A 24,735-nucleotide genomic window follows, 5' to 3' on the forward strand; every position below is an offset into this window, starting at 1 on the left:
TTATAGGTTGAGGTTAAAAATATATAGCGGTGAAAAAGGAAATCAAACACGACAAGTGAAAAATAATAAAAAAGAACTATCGAAAAAAAATTCAAACACCTTATAATATGTAGTAATGACATATCGGTCGAAATAAATAGAGTAGAGATACTGAATTAATTAAAAATCTCTTATAATAAACTATTCCTATAATACTGTAGAGACTATTTAAAACGAGACTGGCAATTCAAATCGACTTTAAGTTATCTATTATCGATTAAAACAGTACATGACGCCTTTCATGGGCACATACAATCCATATCATAGACGAACAGAATAACGCCCTACTCACGTTAACGACTCCAGCTGGGAGATATCTACAAAACTACCTTGGAGTAATTTTATACTTATACCGTTCGAAATGTTGCTGAACTAAGCAGGTCTAACTTGACCTAAAATGGTCTGAACTGAGTTAAACGAATGTTATATACTCTATTTATTTTTAGTGCAATAAACAAATGAAGGCGCTAAATAGTCAACTCGAACAGACGGTTCTGTAAAGACATAAGGGCGCTGTCTTTTACGACTGTCACGATCACAAAAACAAACAAATGACCTACTCATGGACTTCGTGTAAATTTTTTTTCACTGTCGACTAAACTTTTTCCTGTGTTATTGCATGTTTAATAAAAAGAAATATATATGTCTCCTGAAATTCAGGTTTCATTATCATAAGATACCCTGAATTACCTAACAAACTGGGAGAAAAACCTTTCAAACAGTTGAAACAATAAGCGTGTGAGATTGAATGATTGAAAATAGTTTTTATTCGTCAAGATTTTGAATTTATAATAAATTTCTAGTTTTTAATTAATCTTTATTAAGTTTTGGATTTTGACAATTTTATAAAGACTTTGTTATAATTTAAGTTTAATACATTTTTCTATGTTTTCATCATTGACTTATTTTTCGGTTGAAAAAATTTTAATTTATCGGTATATTCTAACAACTAGATTAATTATAAAAGAAAATAAATAAATAAAAATAGATTTAAGAATTTGTTTACAAGCAATACCACAATGACTATTTTCAGAGGATTATAACGTAAAAAGAATTCCACGTATCCTACCTGTATTTTATAAAGATTTATGAGCATTTCTCAATAATATATAACCTGATTAAAAACCATCACACTTTCAAATTAGATATTTTTTCTCTAATCTAAAAAAAAAATATTGTTAACTTTCGAAAATACGCCTACATATATTACTTTAAAAAAAAAATTTAACGCAGGATAAAACGATGTTTACAAGTTTTATTTTATTTTCTAATTTATCTACGATAAACCGGGCATGTGTTAAAATAAAACTATTGGAATGAAAGGCTATTTTTACCAAACAAAGTCTCGTGAGACTTTCTAAGCGATCGTCGGATAAACGAGCTTGACAGTACGACCGGTTTATTACAAGAAATATGAAATTTTAACTGCGATGATCGGTTCCTCGGTGAGTGAGAATTACTTATTTTCCGTGCTATTTTTTTCACATTACCAATTAAAACCTTTAAAAAAACAGAAAAAAATCTATTGAGTTTGATAAGGATCATAAAAATACTCAATGCAATAATTATTTTGATGTAAAAATAAATTACTGTAAATACTACTGATAATTTAAATAATTTTAGCTCAGCTCTTAAGTTAAATATTTTGTTCATGTAAACCTTTTAATAATATTACAATAAAAAAATCCGCTCGCTTATTCTACTTTATGGATTACAAATAAAAAATCTGAAACGATCAATAAATAATGATTTATTGATATGAAATGATATAAATGATTTATTTTTTCAATACGATTAATGTTTGTTTGAGGTAATGGAATATGGAAAAACATTTTCCACTCACAATCGGGTCGCTGAAAGGGTCCAGTATAGATTACCGAAAATTTGAAAAAAGAAGGTTATGAATGTTGCAAGACTGAAATGAAGGTCATCCAGAAACGACCACTGTAGATTACCAAAAATTTGAAAAAATAAGAAGTTTACGAATACTTCAAGACTGAAATTTGGCGAAGATCACCCAGAAAATATCTTATAGGAGAGCAAATCAAATATCGAAGGAGGCAAATTGTAAACGCTGTCAAATAAAATTGAGTGTTGCCATATGAAAATAGTACCAAAATGCGCAAAGCTCTCACTACGTTTGGTAAATATTGTAAGCAAGCAGGGTTATTTCCTTGCTAATCCGGAAACCAATGACATCAAGTACTGAGATTCGTATTCTGTTTAGTGATTACCTCCAGAATAGAGACGACGAGGGTTTTATGCATCTGATTCAACTGAACAGTTAATAAATTTCAACAGCAGGCCTAAGTACCAAAAAAATAGAGGCGGAAAATTTTGTTTTAACATCTCTCTGGGCAATGAACTTTGTTAGGAAGTTACTAAGACGCCGGATTAGGTTGGTATACTCACTTGGATCACAGCGAAGACAGTAATTTGGACCGTTAAAGAGAAGGTAAAATGTTAGATTGGATTGTCTTGGAGCGGGAAATATTCCAAAGATATAAGTTTTTAAGAAAACTTTTCTTTTACATAATTCCTATAATAAAACATACCTAATAATAAACGGAAAGAATTGTATATTTTCTTCGATAAGCTACACGTTTCAGAAGTACAATTCAGAATCTGTTTAGGGGTAAAAATAGTCATGCGGTCTAGTAGCCGATTATAAAGGAACTTCACAGCAACAAGGCTTAAAATGCTACTATTGGAAATCCGGTAGCAATTTTCTACATGCCGTGGAGTAGGACAGAAACCTTTTTGGACACTCATTACGTTCCTATCTTTACAAAAAAATTACGTGGGTTCAAGTAGACATACCTTACTTTTGTAAATATATACATAGAGGGTTGCTAAAGATAAAAATTGTGATTCTATTCTCAAGGATAAAACTTACAGACAACATTGTAAAGAAGAAAGCCTAGTTATTTTTTACGAGACAGTGCGATAAATAAAGATTTCGGAAATATTAGTTAAAAAAGTTTCCTTCTATCGATAGAATATCATATAAATAATTTGGTTCCAGGTTACAACATTTCTGATGCTACTGGGCACACGGTAGACAGGGTGGCAGGAGTGGCCACCCTGATTTAAAGTCAGACTTAAGAATTTTGAACAATGCGTCGATAAAACTAAGCTTACTTTGACTGAAAAGCTTAATGTTACGACAGAAAAAATATGTAAGTACAGTTTTAACAAATATTCACGTAGTGAATCGTTCATTTTACGGTAAAAACATTTTTTAAATTTTGATGATGCAATTAAATAATGAATTTCAAAAGTACAATGTGAATACAGGTACATGACGGACATAGATAAAAAGAGAGGGAATGATAAATCATAGACGGTGAAGAAGAGGGGGTAAATTATGATAATGATATTCTATTTGGTTTTAGGAAACGTAGTGTACTTGTCCTCACATACTGCCATCGACTCACGATAGTTATGTGAGAACAAAGTGACCGAATGAAGACAGAAATATCTGTTACCCGATCGTAGACCGATCGTACAGGTAGCCGCTAGTGAATGCTGATGCACGGGGTGGACGGTGGGAATGAGCCGTGTGCATGCCGTCAACGTTCTTAGTGGATACGCGTGCGAGATCGTGAATGACCGCGTGTGAAACAACGCCGTGACCACACCGCCCAAGAACCAGTAGCACGTAGAATTTTGTCATTCGTATTCATAGACAGATCGGGCGACTAACGGACGATTGGTGTCGACGTATATCCCATCCCTAGGTGAAATGTACCGGCGTACATTACATGAAAATGTCTTATCGTTTAAATAATTATCGATCGTGCTAAATTGTAGTTATACATTTTTTAAATAACACTATCACGATTAAAATAAATTATACGTACGATAAGCGATAAATATTATACAGATTTCCCACGGTTATCGATTTTAATTACCGATGCGCAGGTTAGATACGGTTTTTACCTAAAGTGATACTTTGAAATTAGGGTAGCTGTACAAACACACGTAAAAGTTATTTTAATTTGATCAATCCGTTCCACCTTATCTAAATATCAAGTACACAATTTTTCACAGATTTTGATGGAAGAGATATGTGTTATTTAATTGTAAACGTTTTAGTTTACGCGTGTAAATGTATTAATTTGATGAAAAGAGTAGTAACTGAAAAAAATTAAGAATAAGTTTTCAGAAAAGTTTGGTTACAGTAGAATCGGTAAATATTATTTACCGAATGATATAACATGGATAAAATTGAAATTCGTAGTTTTGGGAGACTTTTTCGTATATTTATCGTACATATTTTACTGAAATATCGTTTAATGAACGATATAAAGATAAAAACCGACAGACTAAAGGGGAAAAAGAGGATATTATACCGTTTAACTCTGCTGTTCGTTATCGTTTTGCTATATGTTGTCCCCCAGTTATGACAGGAGTTGGCCATCCAAAGTTATTTCAGCTATACTATAATACTAGTTATGTTTCATAAGCTAAATTTTGAAGTATTGAAATCCTCGCTGAAGTATAACTGAAATTTTATCTATTTAAATAAATAATATATTTAAAAAAATAATTAAGTAAAATCACTACAATATTGTTCCCTAAATTTTGTATACCGTTCTAAAAAAAACTGTTTTAAAAACATTTTTTATCAATATTTAAGTGAATGAAAAATATTTTTTTGATAAATTAAAAAATTGCTAGAATAAAATTTCCACAAGTACAACCACGTTTGAGATAGTTACACCATCAATATTCCTTATCTTCCAAAACCGATTTAAAAAAAAAAAAATAATTAATCCCCATATCGTACGTACCACACCAAATTTCATGATTTTTAGGTTCAGACGTAAAACAGACGTCAGTAAATTAAAACTTATGCTTTAATACAAAAATTATACTTTAGTATTTTTAAATTAACTGATATACAAAAGTTATTAAATACTAAAATCCCTAGATTATTTTGGGTAGTAATACTTTCTCATTTTTATTTATTATAGCAACCAGGAAAGTAAATTTTCTTAAAGTATTTAATAAAGAATTAATAACAAAAATATACTTTGCAAAGAAAATAAATTTTCAATAAAAATTAAAAGACTATATTGTTTTTTAAGATACGGTTTAAATAGCCAGTGTAAAAAATCATGTCGATTGAAAACAAAAACAAAGAATATAAACAATTACATCCATGTTTACAAGTTTAATTACTTAAAATATGTATGTAAATCATATCTGGAATATTATCCGAACAAGTTTCGGCTACTTATTGTACAGTATATTAATTCATTTAATATATCTAAAAAATAAATAAATAAATTTACTCAAAACAGGTACGCCTTCATATGATGATATCAATGATTTTTTTTCAAGAAATGCACTTGTTACATGTAGTTAAATAATAATGAAAAAATGTCACTCATCTGGGAAGTGAACCCAGAATTTACTATTAAATAATAAAAATAATTACCGCTTTACCATCCGGCTGTTAGTGTAACATTTATTTAGAATTAATGGAAATATATAATTTAATTCTTTTTTACCAAATCCAATTTTTAATCGAACGATTAAATTTTAAAATAAAGAAAGATCATACGAATTCTTTTTTTGAGGATTATAATAATGTTGATGTCATATATTTTCAATATTTCAAAACTAATAAAGACAAGAGAATATTCATAGTTTTGAATACGTGAAGCTCGGATAATAAGAAATCTACAGGTATAAAAAAATTCATATAAATGGAACAAAAAGAAAACATTCCTGTGTACAGATTAGTAGAATTGACAAAAAAAACTATTCAGTTAAAGAGATTTTCATGCTAATTATATCTAATTTATTATTTTATAAAATTAAATAAAATATTTTAGCTTCATCTACTTTTTTTTACCTTTTTATACTGCCTGTTTTTTTTCAGGATTCGATCAAAATCAATAAACTATCACATTTATTTCTCGGTACAAATAATAAAAATAATTAATCTAAATTACGAATATATATATTTGTATATAAAACAACTGTCGTGATTGAGTCATAATCAACGCCCAGCAAAATCTATTGAAGATAAACTGATTAAAATTGGTATATAAATATTCTTCTTACGATATAAGCTGACACTAAGAAAGAAATTTTTTAAATTCCGATTTGAAAGGGTTAAAAAATCATTTTTTTGCACTTCTCGATAACAAGTGAAGATATCAACTTGAATTTTGGTGTGTATAATCTTTATTGAATATTTAAAAAAAGATTTCTAGGCTTTTTTGAAATTCGACCTTGAAAAACGTGATGAAAGGTAAAATATTCTGAATAATAATTGAAAAATTCCGACTATACTAAACAAGATATTCACTAGATTTGGGGTTGCAAATACTCTTCCGATAAATATCTAAAATTCATTTTCCGATTTTTATGAATTTCAATGTTTAAGGGACGTGGCCGTTCAACTAACAACACTGCCACTCTCATTGTACGTGTGACGCGACTGGCTGTACCTGCCTCCGGTTACCTAACTAAAAAAAGCATAAAAAAATAAAAATTGACCGCGACGGGAAACGCAAGTAACCGTACAGCGAGCGAAGCCGCGACGGGGATATAAATATACAAATAAGTAAAAAAGGTACTCCATTACATACGAAGTAAATTCTACAATTCATTAATGATAAATTTAAAAAGTTATTTAATAAAATTTCATTAGTAACATATATTATAAAATAACAATATTAAAAATTAAAAAACACAACTGCAAAAAAAACCATTGCTGACAAACACTGCTCTTTAATATAGGATAATTAAAGAGCGTGCGGGTGACAATTTTGTATACAGTAATTTGTATATAGAATAACTTCTTTTTTTCAAATTTTTAAACATAATACGCATACATATTTAGATAGTCTATGACACTCCCGGTAATATAAGAATTTCACCGCGGGATCATAAATGTAAATCGGTTCAGCCGTTGAGCTGTTACAGTGGAACATACAAACATTCACCCTAAATACATTACACTCCTTTCTGGGCAGTCGAATAAAAACTGGAAAAGTAATTGGAAGAAGCCAACTCAAATGAAACAGAAATTACAGTTTTTGAAATTACATGTGGTGAGATTGCGGGAAGAATTTCAACGGGGCTAAATTATTAATACAAAGGTTATTTACTATCAATATTAATGAAGAGGATAATTTTAAAGCAAATTATGAAAACAGTGTAATTCTAACTGAAAAAATAAACGAAAAATAAACCCCAGTTGTTGAAAGAATAAAAAAAAGTCGATTATGACTTGCAATTAATGAATAAAGTTAAATTTAAGAAAACTATAAAAAGTTTAGAAACTGTAAAACATTAATTTCTGGAAAACAGGATAAAATCGGTTATATATAGGGAAAGTTATTGCTTTTCCTCTGTCTGGGGCACATAAAAGTATTCCAGACAGGGAAATTTTAACCGGACAGATAAAGACTATACTCTTGATAAATACTATCGATCTTTATTAAAATTATTCTTTTATTTTTTAATTCATTATGATTTTTACACAATTATGTAACAATTTCACGATGTAAAAAGTTAATGAAATGAATTGAAAAAATGTAGAATAAATGTTTACAAAAATAATATTTGTATGGAGTCTTGAATTCTTTGGTAGCGAAAAATTGATCATAAGAAAGTCAAAAAAGGAAAAAACAGAGTAGAGTCTTTAAAAATAATACGTTACAGGAGAGTTTTTTTTTTAGAATTAATCGGTTAATAAATTTCAGAATTGAAGAATATTTAAAATAAAGAAAAGTATATTATAGTGGTAGGATTCACTCGAAAAGACCAAGATTTGTCGAGGTATTTATTTAGGCGTGTATGTTATTAAGTAATATCCTGAGGCAAATAAGGATTACTTAAAAATAAAAATAAAAACATAAATGCGCCAAACCAATAAAATTCTTGCTGATAAAATGAGAAAAATTATTTTGAAATCTAAAAGTTAGTATAAAAGTTATGTATTTCTTAATCTATTGAAAATCCCAGAGTAAAAATGGATTTAACGTTAAATGAAAAAAGTTTTTTAGAAGTGCTGTTTTTTCCATTCAGAATTTAAACGGCAGTCACAATACAAACAGGTATTCTGTTGAAGTAAAATATAAACGAATTAAAAATCACCTAGCGAAGGTAAAAAAAATATTTTTTTCTTAAGTTGAACTAAAAAGCTAAAAATAAGTTTTGATTTTTTATCTGATTATTCCTATACTTTATACAGGCATTAGATGCTCCTTAAATAAATTTTTGTTTTAAAAAGAGAGGTTCCGAAAAATGTTTTATTTATTATTTTTTTTGGAAAAATTGAGTGATCTCGGTCAAGGATGTTCCATCATAATATTTATACTTTCATATAACACTAACTAATTATTGAAAAAAATTACTTCAGGAAATATAATAAAAAATTTGAATAGATTAACTAACGGTAATTTTAATACAAGGAAAAACACATAGATACTAAATAAATCATTTAATCTAACATCGACAAACGCGGGATACATAAATTTATATTCTAAAGAATTTTAATACCTTAAGCCTAATAAAAAGAAAAAAAACTGAAAATTTTGTATCTGTTATAATTGTAGTAAATAAATTTATGTATTAATTTAAATAATAAAAAAAAAATTACGTAAAAAAAACATTTGAAGGTATCCAAACAAAAAAAAAAAAAATAATAAACTATAGGAAATAGGTGATTTTCTTAGTAATTATATCAGATGAACCAAATAAAGTATTACGGGTTTTTCTTTTTTGTAAACAATACTTTTTTGTAAATAAAAATCCAGACAAAAGTTGCTTTATTTTGAAGAGGAAGTACGATTTATTTTAATTTTAATTGCAAGACGTTTCAAGGTTAACTTTTTCATTCAAAAGTTTTTTTTTTAAATAGAAACCTAAGTATATAAATCTAAATGTACAGCGCAATTCAATCCTACAGAAAAATAAAATAATTAATTTTTATCTGAAAAATTTTTTTCCAGCTCCTAGTTTTATATATAATTAAATACGTAAGACTATTATCTAAGTCGTTAACTATATATAATGCTTTATGAATAGTTTTTTGAAGCTTGCACAATGTAAGACGAATTTGATTTTGATTAATTTTAAATATGATAAATGTTTTGTAAACTTTTACTGTTTTGTGTCGAGAATTTTCACGCAAAAAGATTAGGTTAAAGTGCTTTGTATTTTTATATATGTTCTACCTAGTAGCACATCAAAAATATTAACCAGAGATACATCTTATCGTTATAACATTTTTATTACAATAACTCGTTAAAAAAAAAAACATCAATATCGGTTGAAATTATACCTACTCGAATCGATAAATACATGCGTACATATATTTGGATTCTCCATAAAATATTGTACGATTACAATAACCAAGAATTGCATACTTTTTTGAAAACTGGTAATTTAAAAAAAAATAAATAAATTCAGATTTTTTGCAATCTCAGAATTATAAAGGACTACTTAAATTTTAACAAAATGGTTGTGCTTAAATATATAACTGAGAAAAAATATATCTTAAAAAATTTAATCTTAAGAAATCTTTAGAGATCGCATGCGTATAAATGAATGCTAATCCCATTTTTTGTTTCGCTGTTTTTAATTTATCAGAAATAAAAAAAAAAAATAGGTCGTACAGATTTGAAAATAATTTATAGATATATTTGAGAAGAGTTTTACACGGTTTGTTTTTTTTTTTAATTCGTAAGCCTAAAAGTCTTAAAACGGATTTTTGTGATAAAATCCTACAGGTTTTACGAAAACCTTTAAAAATGGATAAAAAAAGGTCCTTGAAATAAAAGTTTGTACTTCAAACCGCACCTAAAATATGAGCACCAAAAGTAAACGATAATCGTTTACATTAATAGTATAATAAAATACATTAATTGGCTATTAAAAGTAAAGCAGTGTAATTGTAGTACGTAAAATTTTAACAGTTACAACCATATAATTATAGCGTTATAATATAATGCATAATAACAGGAGTCAGTATGTTTTATAAAGTAGTTATTATATAATAATAAGTGTTATTACATAACTGTGGAAATAACTGGTTAGTCGACTACTACTGCAAACATATTATATGCAGAATGGAATTAAAAATAATAACAATAATAATAAAAATAAATAACAGTGTTTTTCTATTTCTGAAAGGAATATGCATTGAAATTTCTTGTTTGTTAATCCATATTCCAAAGAAAATGTTGTTATTACAGTAATGAAAATAATTTATACAGAAATATTACTGTGCGCAAATTCTACGGCTCTAATAAAAAACATTAATAATAATAATAATAATAAAAAACACCTATCTCTGTTTCATATAATCTAAGGTTTTGAATACCATTTCAAACCAAAAAAAAAAAAAAAAACGGCATAGTGTTTAATTTGTTAAACACTCCGGTAACGAAAGTATTCGTTTTCCAATGATGAATCTTAAATACACTCATTGTGATTTTGCACACATTCTCAGTAACTTTAAGCAAGTTTATTTTTCAAGATAAATAATTATAAGTATTGATAAGGAAGCTAGTTTTTATCTGTTAATAATTACGATTCAAACTTAGGCATTTTTGTAAAGTTACTGAATGAGATAGAATTACCAGAGATACCCCAGTAGGTGTAGTTATCCTCACCAAACTACAAAAATATGTAAAGGACACTGAAACCATCATTATTAATAAAGATTCAGCAAGCGCTTACTCGTAACTCATAAAAAACCACCGCAAGGAAAGGGTAAAAAGTTGATAATGATAAATGTACCCAAAAAGGGACCGAAATATGAAAAGAGGTGTTTCATAACTCTTCCAATAGTAAACACCAACCTGACTACAGTTTCTCGGGAAATCCTGGTAAGTTTAATTAGGATAGAAATAACAAATTACTGATCGACAATCTCGGGCAGCTCATACATGTGATAGGTATAAATAGCTTTTCTGTCAGATTTAATAGTCGCACTAAATCTTTTCAGTTCGACTGAAACTTAATAATTTGCTTTATTTGTTTAAGTGGGTAAAGTTGTAGGCAACCCGATACGCGTATTAAATCACTCCTGGAAATGACGTATCATTAAGATAAACATTCCATGCTATGCTTACGAATGAAAGTGATGTTCCGTTGACTTTTTCATCGAGCTAACTAATCGGTATCGTATTGGCAAACTAAGCCGATACGAAAGTGATTTCAGTTCTTCTACAAGCGACACATTTCGTTCTATTCACCGACTGTATTAGTAAGCACAATTACTCTTAGAGAAAGCATTTCTCACTGGTTATTGCACGATAGTAATAACTCGCTTTGTACTAAACATAAAAATCTAAGTAATCTTTTAATTTTCCAACTCATTTCTTTCTTTATAATTACTTTAATTTTTCTTTAAAAGAAAAATTGGGAAACTAGTTAAAGATCGCCCATTTAAATTAATTTTATCATTAATGCAATGCGGATAAAATAGTAATAAAATTACGATCTTTTAGTAATTGATTACTAATTTGTATCTATTGTTCTTGCCGAGCGTTTTGAATTTACGATTTTTTCAATTATCAGCTATTCCGTAAGTAAAAATTAACCGTATTTGAATGGAGATGATGGGATCATTTGAAAAAAAAGGTTTAAAATAACCTCTAAATCTGCACGAACCGTTGTACAGAGAAAACGATTATACTCGTATATAAATAACGTAACTACACGTAATAAGATAGACAAATTAGACTGTATTACGGACAGCAACTCATAGGACAACGGGCCAACTAATCCCTTTTCTCCGAGAGTTATTGTACATTACCTTCAATGGCGTGAAACATTTCATTAGATTAAAAAAAATAAATAATGACCAATGATTTTATTATTTATTCACATTTTCTAATTACTAACAAAAGAAACGCACCTGGTTATTTTTAATTTGTAAAACTAACCATTTTCAAATCATACAACAACCACTTGAAAAAAGTGAACGATAATTTAAAAATCGTTTGTTAGAACGGTTTGTAAGTCTAAACAAACTTGATGAAAACAATAAAAAAATATTAGTTATTAAGCGATTAATAAAGCACATTTTTAGAATTAGTTTTGCGCGTTTCACATCAGCGTAAAATCGAGTAAGTGTAAAAATACAGCCAAAAATGGCTACTTTTATTTAGTTTTTCTATAATTTTTTCAAGAAAAGAGCCACTCTTTTGTAAAAAATAACCTTTGGCTATGCCAAAAATTGTACCGCGTGGAAAAACTAAGCAATAAATCATTCATCTAAAACGCAGGGAGTTTATCAGGGTAAGTAGCATTAGCTATCATATTTAACATATTATCAAAATGGACTTCCATCCATAATGCGATTTAAAAAAAAAAAAAAATGATCATTTTAAGAAATAATTTCAAAATAATTTCGAAATAATTTCGAAACAATTTTACATCGTACTAAAAACTGAAATAAAGATACGGTTAGTCATATTAGTTTTAAAGAAATAAAGGAATTTTCATAATGCAGTCAACGGAAATCTACTTAAAACCTTACAAAGTCAAAACTGAGAATAAAGTTAATTAAAAGAATGTATTTTTATTCTTCTTACCGCTGCCTTTTCTTAGTTTGAATATTTCTATATTTTTATAATTGATTTGGTCATTTATATTTTATTATTTTTAATATATATTACTGCTTAAAATATAGTTTTATATACGCAGGCAAATTAAAAAAAGTAGAAAATCCCTTGTGTGATAATCGAGATAAAAAGATGGAAACGGTATATAAATTATTATTTAACAATAACGTTGTTACGGTGTTTAAAGTAATATATTATTAGATGAATAAGAGAAAAAGTGGTGTTTAATATTTATTGGACAGGAATAATTTTTTACAGAAAAACTCCTTTAATGCATAAAGTAACGGAATTATACACTTTAATGATAATAAATAAAATGGGACGTAGAGCAGCAAAGATCGTTCATAAAGTTAAAAAAAGACGTTAAAACAATAAGTGAAAAAAAAAAACAAAACATAACTTATGATGTTAAAATTATCAACAAAAAAAGAAACCGACAAAGAATAAACGAACTTTCAATATTTTTTTAAAAAAGTTATCAAAAAATGCAGGTTAGTAATTTTTTCTATTCAGAACATTTCTATCATTTAATATCTATCTGTCAATTATTTTAAAGATTTTCTTTAATTTGTTTTATGTGATAAATATTAAATGATATTAAAAGCAAAAAGTATAGTTTAAAAGCTAGTAGTTATATGTAATTGTATGTGCATGTATGAACATGCGTGTCAAACAATAAAAGTAGAAAGATTTAGTTTGTTATTATACTCACAAATTATGGTACTATAAAATGATTAGGTTAACCGTTCTGTTTCACTGTAATAATGAATACACAGCAGTAAATATCCGTAATCAACACTGCTGGAGCGGTATAACAACCAGTGCGCAGTAGCCGTAGGCGACAGATGCGTAACCATTCGTTTGCAGACAGACCAGGTGCGTTAGTTACATCTTACTATGAGTCATGTTCAAATCTTTTTTTGTTCGTAAACACATCAAATCGTTTTTGTCAATCGATACATATAAATATGTGCTTCCTAAACAGACTAGCTTGGTAGCGTATAATTTGTATTATATTATATTATTAATTATGAACTTTTTATTTAAGCGTAATTAACTACTATTATTAAAAACAGAGAACATAGTTATATTGTGTGACGATCATTTTGTGTGTGCGAGTAGATAAAATATTGTTATTAAAAAAGAGTAATGTGTGTGTGTGTGTTTATGCTTGTGTTGCGTGTGTGTTTGTTATAGTATCAATTTGTTTAGTATCTCTGGTACATTTAACCTACAATCGTAACAATTTGGTCGGTATCTTGTGTATTTGAAAGAGTTGATTATAAAACATTTTTGAAATAAAAACCTTATATTATATTTTGCATTTAAATAAAAACCGTTCTGATATTCAAATGTTATATTATATTTTGTTAACAGTGATATCTTAACATTTCAATGTTGTTTTTAAATATTTGTTTAGGGAAACATTTGACCCCCTTCTTCGTGAATTTATCACAAAAATATGTTTAAATCTTTAACTTTTACTTTCCTGGCATCATAGCTCTCTAGAACTGTGCTGCAGGATGGAAAGTCTGGTAAACAGTCAAAAAATTGAGTATGGGCTTTTTTTCATTTCTCGACTATTCATGACACAGGAACCAAAAAATAAAGTAGGGGTAATGTTCGTGCGTACGTACTTACATATGTACTTACGGTATGCACGTGCATTGGCGTGTTTGAAGCTTAATAACTTTTGACTGGATTAACCGATTTTTATGAATGTTTGTACAGAGATTCATGTATATAAGGCGATTTCTTCGTAAAATTTTGGAGTCAATATCTCTCCAGGGGTTGGGGGGTTAATTTTCTCAAATTTTGCAAACATAACCTCGCTTTATATTAAGGCCAGTACTTGCGTCTATGGTTATCTCAACATTTAAAAAAAAAATTTGCCCCGAAATTCCCCCTTCAGAAAAAATGAAAACGCTATCTTTTTATTTATTGCATATTTTTTTAACAGAATTTTTTAAAATGTCTTCTAGAGTAGTAGTAGTAGTAGTGCAAGCGACCAACAAAAAAATCTTTGGGGGCAATATTGGGGATGGGGACGCCAATCAAAACTTAAAAATAACGAGTTTTTGATTTTCAGCTTTATCGAGATAAAAAAAATAAATAAAAAAATTTACGTCGCGTGATAAAAAAAGTCTGTGGTCTTTCGATAGTGCGCTCAAAGTAGTATTATATAATTACGTCTATTATTAATTAAAAGAGCGAAGTGAATACTTGATTTTACAAAATTTCCTTTTTTGTGTGTGTGTTTTTTAGATAGATACGGCCAAACACGTTTTCCGATTCTTATAAAATCTTATATTTATGTTTCCAGCTATTTAGCGAAACGACATACACGTTAGATTTTTTATAAAGTGGTTGGTTGAAAATGGTAGATGTTACTTTTCTTAGGCTTGAGTAGTGAGATGTAGATTACGGAAGTTTGTGTTCAAGTCACAACACGTTAAAACATGACGAGATCTACACTTCCCGTCACCCATTATTTCCAGTATTGTTTCTTAGCAGTTACGCGTTAGATAATTTACTCATTACGCTTTACTCTTTACTTTAGCCTAACGTTTTTTTTTCCTCAGAGCTCTATTAAATAGTTAATCTTATTTTGGTTTTCGATAAACTTATTTTTTGAAAACGATAAAATAACATAGCCCCTCAGATTCTTAATTACAAAAAAAATTGAAAAATACTGAAAAAAAAAATTAAAGACATGGAGGTGTAGAGAAATACTTCCAGATAATCATCAATCAGTGTTATTCGGTAAGGGGTAACGTGAAATTAATCCTCCCAAAAGCATTACGCCTGAGATGACCTTTCAGAACTACGTAATAACGGTATATTAAGTATAGAATATCTTATTAAAATATAATAAATAATAACAGTTAATAATATTTTATTATTTGAAGATAACTAACTTATATTGATCCTAGGAGACATAAAATTCGGTTTATGGAATTTCAGATATGATAGGTGCTTTGTTATTCAATTAGTAGGTTTGTTTTTAGCTGTTTGTGAACCCACATATTTCTTTAACCTAACATGAATAGAAAACTATAGTCCGGTGTCTGTATGGTATAACACACCTTAAATAACGTATTCAATTTTTAACGAATAACTAAACGTTGTATTTAAATAATTTATAAAAATATAGATTCAAGTTTTAAGTTTTAATTAAAATTTCAAATGTTAATTTCCTATTTTAATCTTGTAATTCAAGTTCACTCAAAATCGGAGGCTAACATAACTTGATGTTAAATTAAAATTAATTAAATTTAATTTAAAAAAATTTAGTTTTGTTAAATTAAAAAAAATCATTTATTTTTTTTGTTTTGTATAATTTAAGTCGTAAATGAAATATATACGAAAATCGCAAAGAAGTAATACCTAATTCACAGACGGGTAGTTATAACACTACAGTTATTAGTTCATTCCTTCTCTTAATACGTGTACAAAAAAAAAACATAAGCTAAGTATGCTAAGTGCTGTTAATAATCTTTATTTGTGTATTACGCAGCTTTCGAGACAAAAAAATAAATAAATAAAAACTAAATAAATAAACCAGACATTCATAATACATTAACCGGTTAAACATAATATCCATAGATCGTATACACTAAACTGCTCTGGCAATACAAAATTTTAAATTGGACAAACGGGATGGTAGTTTAAACAAAAATACATGAACACTTAAAAAAAAGCGCTTGTAGTAACAACGAGTCAATATTTTTCCAATCACCTAATAGACACAAAGATAAATAACAACCTAGATATTCTATATATGTATATTAACACAAGGAACGCATTTTTACATTATGAAAAAAACATATGAAAAACATAAACGGATAAATTTTATAACAATTTTTGACTGTATGTTTATTATTTATGAAGACTAAACGTCTCCATGATTCCAAAAAAACCTTCTGTAACAACTTTTACTGTAATCTCGTTGCAAAATACTTACTGATTAAGTTGCAATTATAGTTACTGCGGAAATCGTTTGAAATAAAAAACTAATACTCTGTTATAGTTACTGTTTCTGTGTTATGGTTTTGAATTCATAGCCGTGATTCTCATATATATTTATATGTTAACTTCCACAACCGTAATGGTTGTAGGCAACCAGACGCGAAGCTGAAGTCACTCCTAAAAATAAAATACCTATTTCAAGAATAACAACCATTCCATTCCAGGGTTGTTAAGAATGAAGTGAACTTACGGTTGCCTTCTTCACTAAACATAATTTGCAACTGCGTACCAGCATTCCCAGTCCACCAAAATGAAGGCGATAATCAGATATACGAGGGACTATTTCACTCTGTTCACCACAGGCACTGCTGTATAATGAACATCATTATACAGAAAAAGCTACCAAGATTAGTATTCCTTGTACCTCAGGTGGATATAACGAGTCACAGCTATAAAAAAGACTGGGACAAATAGCGTGAAGGAATAAATTAACGCGTCCCTTTTTGTCGGGAAACAAACAGGTTATACACTATATTTCACACTAATAAACAAAATTACAATTTTATATTTTTGGCTACCTTATTTTTCCGTAAAAAATGATAATAAATGTTTCTATTCATATAAAATTAAGATTTATGAGTAATATTTTTAGCTGTACCTAACGTAATCAGAAATCCTTTGTATTTGTGTGTCGATCTTCTACGCGCTTATTAAAATGAGTAAGGATACTCTCATACTACTCGGATGCATCTGTAGATTCAGATGTACGGGTATTGAATGATAGTTAATTCTTTCGGAGACCGACTGATGGATAGTGTTTGAAAGGGAGTTGAACAGTCTCGGCCTAATCAAGGTCGCTTACTATTATTACTCAGCACATTCACGATTCAGTATTCGTACCTCTCCCCCGAAGAACGTCTTATTTTACTGTTTAGCTGTCGGTATCTGACCGGGATGTGAACATCCGGTCCAGCTTCGTGGTTTCCTTCAAGAGTAAAAACAGCTTGCATTCACATTATTGGTTATTAGGAAGTTAGTTACATGCTATTTAAAAAAAAAAAAATATTTTTCATTTGTTTGTAGGATTTATTACAAAAAATAAATATAATTAACAAGTTGCTAATTCTTCTTAAGACATGAATTATTTCTCAGAGTATTCTTTGTTAATACGTGTAATTATTAAGAAGTAAACTACTGTACTCTTGAAAGAAAATTAATTGATTTTACGTATTACAGGTTATGTTAAATTCGTAGCCAAACTTTACATGATATATTAGATAGAATAGTAATCTTTAATAATAAATTATTGACCGAAATTGAAATAGATAAATTTTTTTTTTTTTAAATACAGCGAATGAAATAAAGTAGTCATCAAAAGCGAGCTTGGACAATAAGGAAAAGAGAGAGCTTTCAAGTAGAAAAGAAGTCAGCTAGTATCAAATATGTATTAAAACATTGAAGGTAATTCTTAATGATATTTGTGTAGAGTGTAGCGTTTTACGTTAGCGAAATAAAGCGCAAAAGAAAATAGTAAAGGCCATTGAAATGCGGTGTTAAAGAAGAATAATAAAAATTAGGTGGGTTTGTTTTCATTTAAAACCGACGAATAGAAGAGGATAAAAAATTGTGGCAAATTTTGTAGAGATGAAGTAGGGTGGTAGGCTGTATCCGAGTATGACATCAAGTTTTAGTTGATTTAATAATGGAAGGATGTGTGAAGAGTACTGTGATGGAAGCCAACGATTGGAAGGAATCTAATATAGGATGTAGAATTTTATAAATCTGTGTGAGGTTAACCGCTTAACACAGAATATAAACTAGTAGAGAATAGCATCAAACCAATGTAATGTTTTACAATCCAAAATAAAAAGTATAATATGTACAATAGTAATCATAAAACACCATTTATATTATTGTGTAAGTTACATACTTTTAATTTTTTATAAATTATTTGACCGGTTTGATGCAATTATTCAAACTTTTCTATTACACGCTAATGCAATTCTAACATGTTTTTATCTTTCGATACTACTTCATGTATTTTAATCATACGTCTTTCCTCATCTTTTTAACCTGTACCCTTACATCGTTAAATTAATTTAAAAACAGGATGGCTCTTCTTTTTTATTTATTTATTTTTTTATTTCCGAGATTACTATTCATTGTTTCTACCTTTAAAAAAAGAATGTTATTTCTAGCAGAGTGATAGATAGAAATTATTTAACATTTATTTTTTCTGTATGATTATAAAAAACCGGTGATCTACGATACTTAAACTTACATTTATTTTTTTTTTTAAATTTAAATACTCTGGATATATTTTGAAATATTCTTGTAAATATCAGTTATATATTGTAAATCACTTATATAATAAAAAGGTAAGTTTTTCTATTATATTTTTTTTTGTCTTCAGTCATTTGACTGGTTTGATGCAGCTCTCCAAGATTCCCTATCTAGTGCTAGTCTTTTCATTTCAGTATACCCTCTACATCCTACATTTCTAACAATTTGTTTTACATATTCCAAACGTGGCCTGACTACACAATTTTTCCCTTCTACCTGTCCTTCCAATATTAAAGCGACTATTCCAGGATGCCTTAGTATGTGGCCTATAAGTCTGTCTCTTCTTTTAACTATATTTTTCCAAATGCTACTTTCTTCATCTATTTGCCGCAATACCTCTTCATTTGTCACTTTATCACTTTATATTCTTTTATATAAGTGATTTAATTTTTTTTCAAATTTAAACTTTTTTTCTAATTTAATAAAATATTTTATAATAACTCAATTTTTCTTTTCTGTTTGATGAATTATCACTTTTCTGTGTTATAATTTGATAAAAGCATCCACGCGCATTCAACAATCACAGAGACGCATAGATTTATTTATTTAGGCTATTAAAAAATAATATGTTAAGTAATATAATGATTAATATTTCATTTACAAAATTTTGACTAAATTAATAATTCAAAAATAAATATTAATTTAATTTATTCTATTTTAGAAATATATATATATATATGTAATTTTTAGTATTACCGAAATAATTTTTTTATTTTTGTACGTTAATAATTTAAAACTAATTTATATGCTTCTCTTACCGTAACGAAAAAAATATAGCAGAACTTCTGTATTCGCGATCTAAAGTAGCGCGAAAACATTAAACAAAATGTTCTAGAAATAAACCATCAGTAACGAATATCTTCACACCTAAACGAAAAACAAAACTCATAGGTTGTATATGATATGATATATACGTTTAAAGTTCGTAATTTCTTTATAGGTTTTGAAGAGTCAAGTAAATTGAAGAAAAAAATAATTATTTCTTTGAATTACCTTTGTCAAACCGAGTGATTCTGACAGATCGCTGGGATTATTATATTATAAATTAATTTATCTGATAGATATATTGTTATATTTACTTTACTTAAGTATTTGAAATACAATTTACTTAAGTATTTGAAATATTTACAAGTAAATGAAGTTTTATTAGCATGAGATGGGCGATTTTTTTTATGTCGTCGTGCATTTTGATAATACAAAAATTATTTTTGCGATGGTGCTGAGAATACGAGTAGAAGTAAGTAGAATATCTTCTATTTGCTTATTAAGTGTCAATTTATGTTTCCAGTTCGTTAAGAAAAAAGATTTTGTATTTATTGAGAACTATTCCAGTTTTTTTTTAATACTTGAAAGGACGTAGATTTAACATAAATTATTATAAATATTCATCCATCATGTATAATACTTATTTTTTAGTAATTTTAATAAGTCATTCTCTTTTCTGTATAAATTGAAAATGCTATAAACCATTTTACGATTCGAATCCAGAATATTTTGATAAGTCCCTGGGTTAATATCTGCATATTAATGGTCGGGGAATTTAATATCCACTAAGTAATATAAAAAGGGAGCTGGAAATTAAAGAAAACAAGAGCTATAAGTCATTAAGGTGTCTATCTGAATATAATAATGCTAATATATTTAGTTTGAGTTAATGAGGTCGTTTCCAATTTTTCCCCGTATATTACTTGAGAATATACGGACTGACCTATAAATTTACTTATCTATGATGAAAATATTGCAAGTCTATGGAGGCTAATCGTGAATTATCTCATTACTTAATAAAGTTGTATTTTTATTTAATAATTAAGCAAAAAAATAAATAAAAATGGAAATAAATAAAAATACTCTAAAAAAAAATAAAAATGGTTCGATACCTGGAGAATATTAAGTCTTTCACTTTTTACGAAATATGTTTCAGTTACTCCAGAATTTTTTTCTAGAGTAAAATTGAAATAATATTAATATTATTATAATAATAATAGTAAGCCGGATACAGAGAGCGATGTTCGGTATCTGAAATGTGACAAGAGGGCTAGGCAAGCATCCAGGAGCCTGACGACCTTGCAAATGAAGCTTCCCTTTAAGAAACTAACCTTCGCCAAGGTAAATAGCTAAGCCAAACCGGTCCTCGCCCTACACCGTCACACCAACTCGACTCATAAATCGGTTAACTACGAACGGGGAGCGGTACAAAGGGGGGGTTTAGGAGAGGAGATTTGGAGGGAGAGAGCGAGAGTGTGAGCAAGGATATCGTGGGAGGGGGTTTTCAACAAACTTGATTTTTATTTATTCGTTTGTTTATTTATTTATTTATTTATTTATACGGGTATATGCAAGGAGGAAATATTTCGTAATAGGTTGACGCCGGCTCGGCGATTTTACGTATTTGAATGTCGTCCATCGAAAAAAAATCTATAATTGACAACTAGTAATATCTTTATCCGTCAATTAGTAAATGGATCTTAAATATGCGACCTCCATATAGCATTACGTTTTGAGTTGAATGAACTCATTCAAACAAATCTTCGTAGTGATCGGAAGACGTAGTACTGACTACGGGCTGGAAATAAAAAAAAAAACCGCTCGACATAGCATATCTCATATCTATTAAAACAGTCACTCGCTGCCAAAATAAATAATAACACTCGAATAATAATAGCAATACTACAGTATTTATGCATATAAATATATTAATAATTTATTATTATAGTAATCGATTATTTATTTTGTATAAGAAAAAAATAATAAGTTATCGCACTGACCATGACTGTTGATAAAGTTGGCTAAATACAGGTCAAGTTCGCGGACGGATACATTTATGTGATAAGGGTTGACGCAAAGGCTAGGATGCGCGCAATCTGGTGATTTCTCCAGGCGTTCACCATCTGTACTTTCCAATGGAATCGCCTTGAATAATATTACCATAACTAGATCCAACCTCCAAACCTGGAAAAAGAAAATTAAATTGATAAATTACTAAAGATTTATTACACTAGTACTATGTAATTTTAATATAGATTGAGCATGATATCGACCCGATCTACGAAACGAGTTTCTCTGGCTCCTCGGCCATCTTATGTCCTCGCGTATTTTTCCGAAGGTAATATCTGGTCACCTTAATGGATATCAATAAAACTTCGGCATTGATAAATCAATCATTAAAAAAAAAAAAACAAAATACTGAAGGTTAAATTTTATCGTAGGTTTGGGCAATTTTATTAGAAAATTGCGACTACTGATTTCAGCTTTTATTAATGTTTTCTTTTCTTGTATTAACATTATGTATTTCGATAAAAATAATTTTTTTTAAATATATTATTTATGTAAAAAAAGAAAACAAAGCTAACATGTACGTAGAAATATCAGTAAGAAGTTTTGAATTGAAATTACACACAAAAATAATAATAAATAACTTTTTTATAAACGTCAGAAAAAAACACTAAATTATTTGCGATGCTATCTTTAATCGTATTTGCGTTCAGCATGCTGTCTGTATATTTACCGAGTTTGAAGCTTCAAAATAGCAGTAGAACACCTAGGATGATGATCTATTATTTCTCCATCAATCTTATTTTAAATATCTGGTTTCACCTATTACTGAAATTTTATTTTAAAATAGACTGAAGAAAAACTAAAGAAAATTATCCTTTTTGGCTTATTCCTTTTTAACGTCGGGTCTACGCAGGTGTGAAAAAATATTTTAAAATATCGCTTATTAACCGCAAAGTATCCGATTATTTCTTATTATCGTTTTAATTTTGAAGTAAAGAAGTTGTACGGTACTCGTCTTTTTTCGCGTAAAATCTATTCATTTAAAAATTGACAAAACTGTTATATCGTTTTGATAACCTGGGGAAGAAAATGTGAATAGTAATTAAAATCAACCGTTATTAAGACATCTCTGAAGTGATATTTTATAATAAAAATCGAATCATATTCGCGATAGATTCACAATAACTAATAATAAAATGATTTAACCGGCGTTTTGCCTTAGAACACACACTATCTATAACGTGATTATTACACAATTTTCTTCTTTCCAGCTGTTAGTATAGCAATTATTAGAAAAAAAATAATTTTTAAATACCATTTGAATCCGTTAAATATTCTATATATTTTTTTTTATTAATTTTATCTAAATAAAAATATCAGGTTCAAATAACTATTACTGATTGAAGTAGTTACTTGGAAAATTGTTGATAAATGAAAAATTATCGGTCCAAAAAGTTTAAATTTGGTAAGGACAATAAAAAAAAAGATTAATTTGTTACGCGATTAATAGGACATTATTAGTTCCATTTTTTACTCGGGCGTTAAAAAATTAGTAGTCTGTTTTTAATTTTTCTTCTTCTGTTGAAGAAAATCAGCGTTACGAAATAAAAATTCATAGTTTAACGAAAACTTCATGGAGGAAGTAAAGTTCATTACGAAGTAAATTTATTAAGCTTCAAACTGATCGGCAACGATTTAATGTGCGATATATAATTTGCAATACCGGTGATTTTTTTTTGTTTAGGAACGTCTGTAATCAGTTTGTTAACATATAACTGGTTAACTCAGCTTAATATACGTTTTTTTTGTAACAAATTCTATATTTCAACATGAAAAAACCATTGTGTGCGCGCATGTGTTCGAAAAAACACTATTTAGGAATTTTATCGGCGGTTTGGGATCTGGGAATTCTGAAGCTGAAGCTCATCGAGAGTATTTTCTAATGCTCTCCTATATTTATCAAGATATATGTATTTATATGTTTAAATACTCATTTTGTAAATTTGTTGGGAAAAATTCATCTATACTTAAAAAATGTTAGATGCTACTTAGAATTGAAAAATAATTTTTTTAGATTTTTCGAAATTCAACCTTGAAAGGGGTGAACAAAGGTAAAAAATTTTAACAATGATTGCAAATTTTCCCCATTTCCGATTATAATATACGAGATATTCAGTAGATTTGGGTTTGCAAATACTCTTCAGATAAATATCTAAAAACCATTTCTGGGTTTTCTGAACTTCGATTTTTTAAGGGGTGCGACGGTTTTAAGCGCGGCAGTTCAACCAACATAGCCACTGCTACTGTTACTGTATGTAGCGACGAGAATGGCTGCACCTGTCTCCGGTTACTTGACTGAAAAATATAAAACAAGGAAAAATTGACCGCAACGGGAAACGCATGTTACCGTAAAGAGCGGGTGAAGCTACGATGAGGGCGCTGGTATATATATATATTTTACCTCCGTTACCGACTGGATAGAATCTATTATATTACTCTATAATATTATAGTGGATATTATTTCTTTAAATCTTTTGGTCGAATAAATTTTCTGCGATTTCCAATAGACTTTAATCAGTATCAAAGTTATCCCACTTTATCGGATAAAATGTCTGCCATTATTTTTTTCAAATCGTTATCAAAATTAATCATATAATATTTAATTCATGGAATTCGAAGCAGTCGTTCTGGAATAAACAAATGTAAACATATTTATACAAGACTGTTTAACATATTACCTCCTTTCTAAGTCAGGTAAAAAAAAGATAATTAGTTTAACGACTAAAGTTTGCTCATGTAAAAACTGAAAAAATAGATAACGACTGAACTCGGCAACAAGACGTATAGTCTACGGTAGTTAAAATGACAGTAACATAAAATTACTTGTAGACGCTAACCGCTATTAAATATGACACGCGAAGAAAACTAATTGGAACACGTTGATCAAAGATAAGCCGTAATAGAACGAGTTACAAAGAAACACTTTGTCGTTTCTATTGACTGTACA

The 24,735-nt window shown here is 28.6% G+C and overlaps 1 protein-coding gene across 7 annotated transcripts in view; it reads right to left on the reverse strand.

The window, feature by feature from the left end:
• The window catches only part of NfI (Nuclear factor I), a 989,818-nt gene that overhangs the window by 201,956 nt on the left and 763,127 nt on the right, over positions 1-24,735 (reverse strand). For all 7 annotated transcript variants that reach the window (XM_075362974.1, XM_075362976.1, XM_075362975.1 and 4 more), the window contains one exon: positions 21,719-21,902. In XM_075362974.1, the coding sequence (XP_075219089.1) occupies positions 21,719-21,902 (184 nt within the window). The remainder of the gene's footprint in view (positions 1-21,718; positions 21,903-24,735) is intronic.

The sequence above is a fragment of the Lycorma delicatula genome, chromosome 4, assembly GCF_047948215.1.
Source record: "Lycorma delicatula isolate Av1 chromosome 4, ASM4794821v1, whole genome shotgun sequence".
NCBI lineage: Eukaryota > Metazoa > Arthropoda > Insecta > Hemiptera > Fulgoridae > Lycorma > Lycorma delicatula.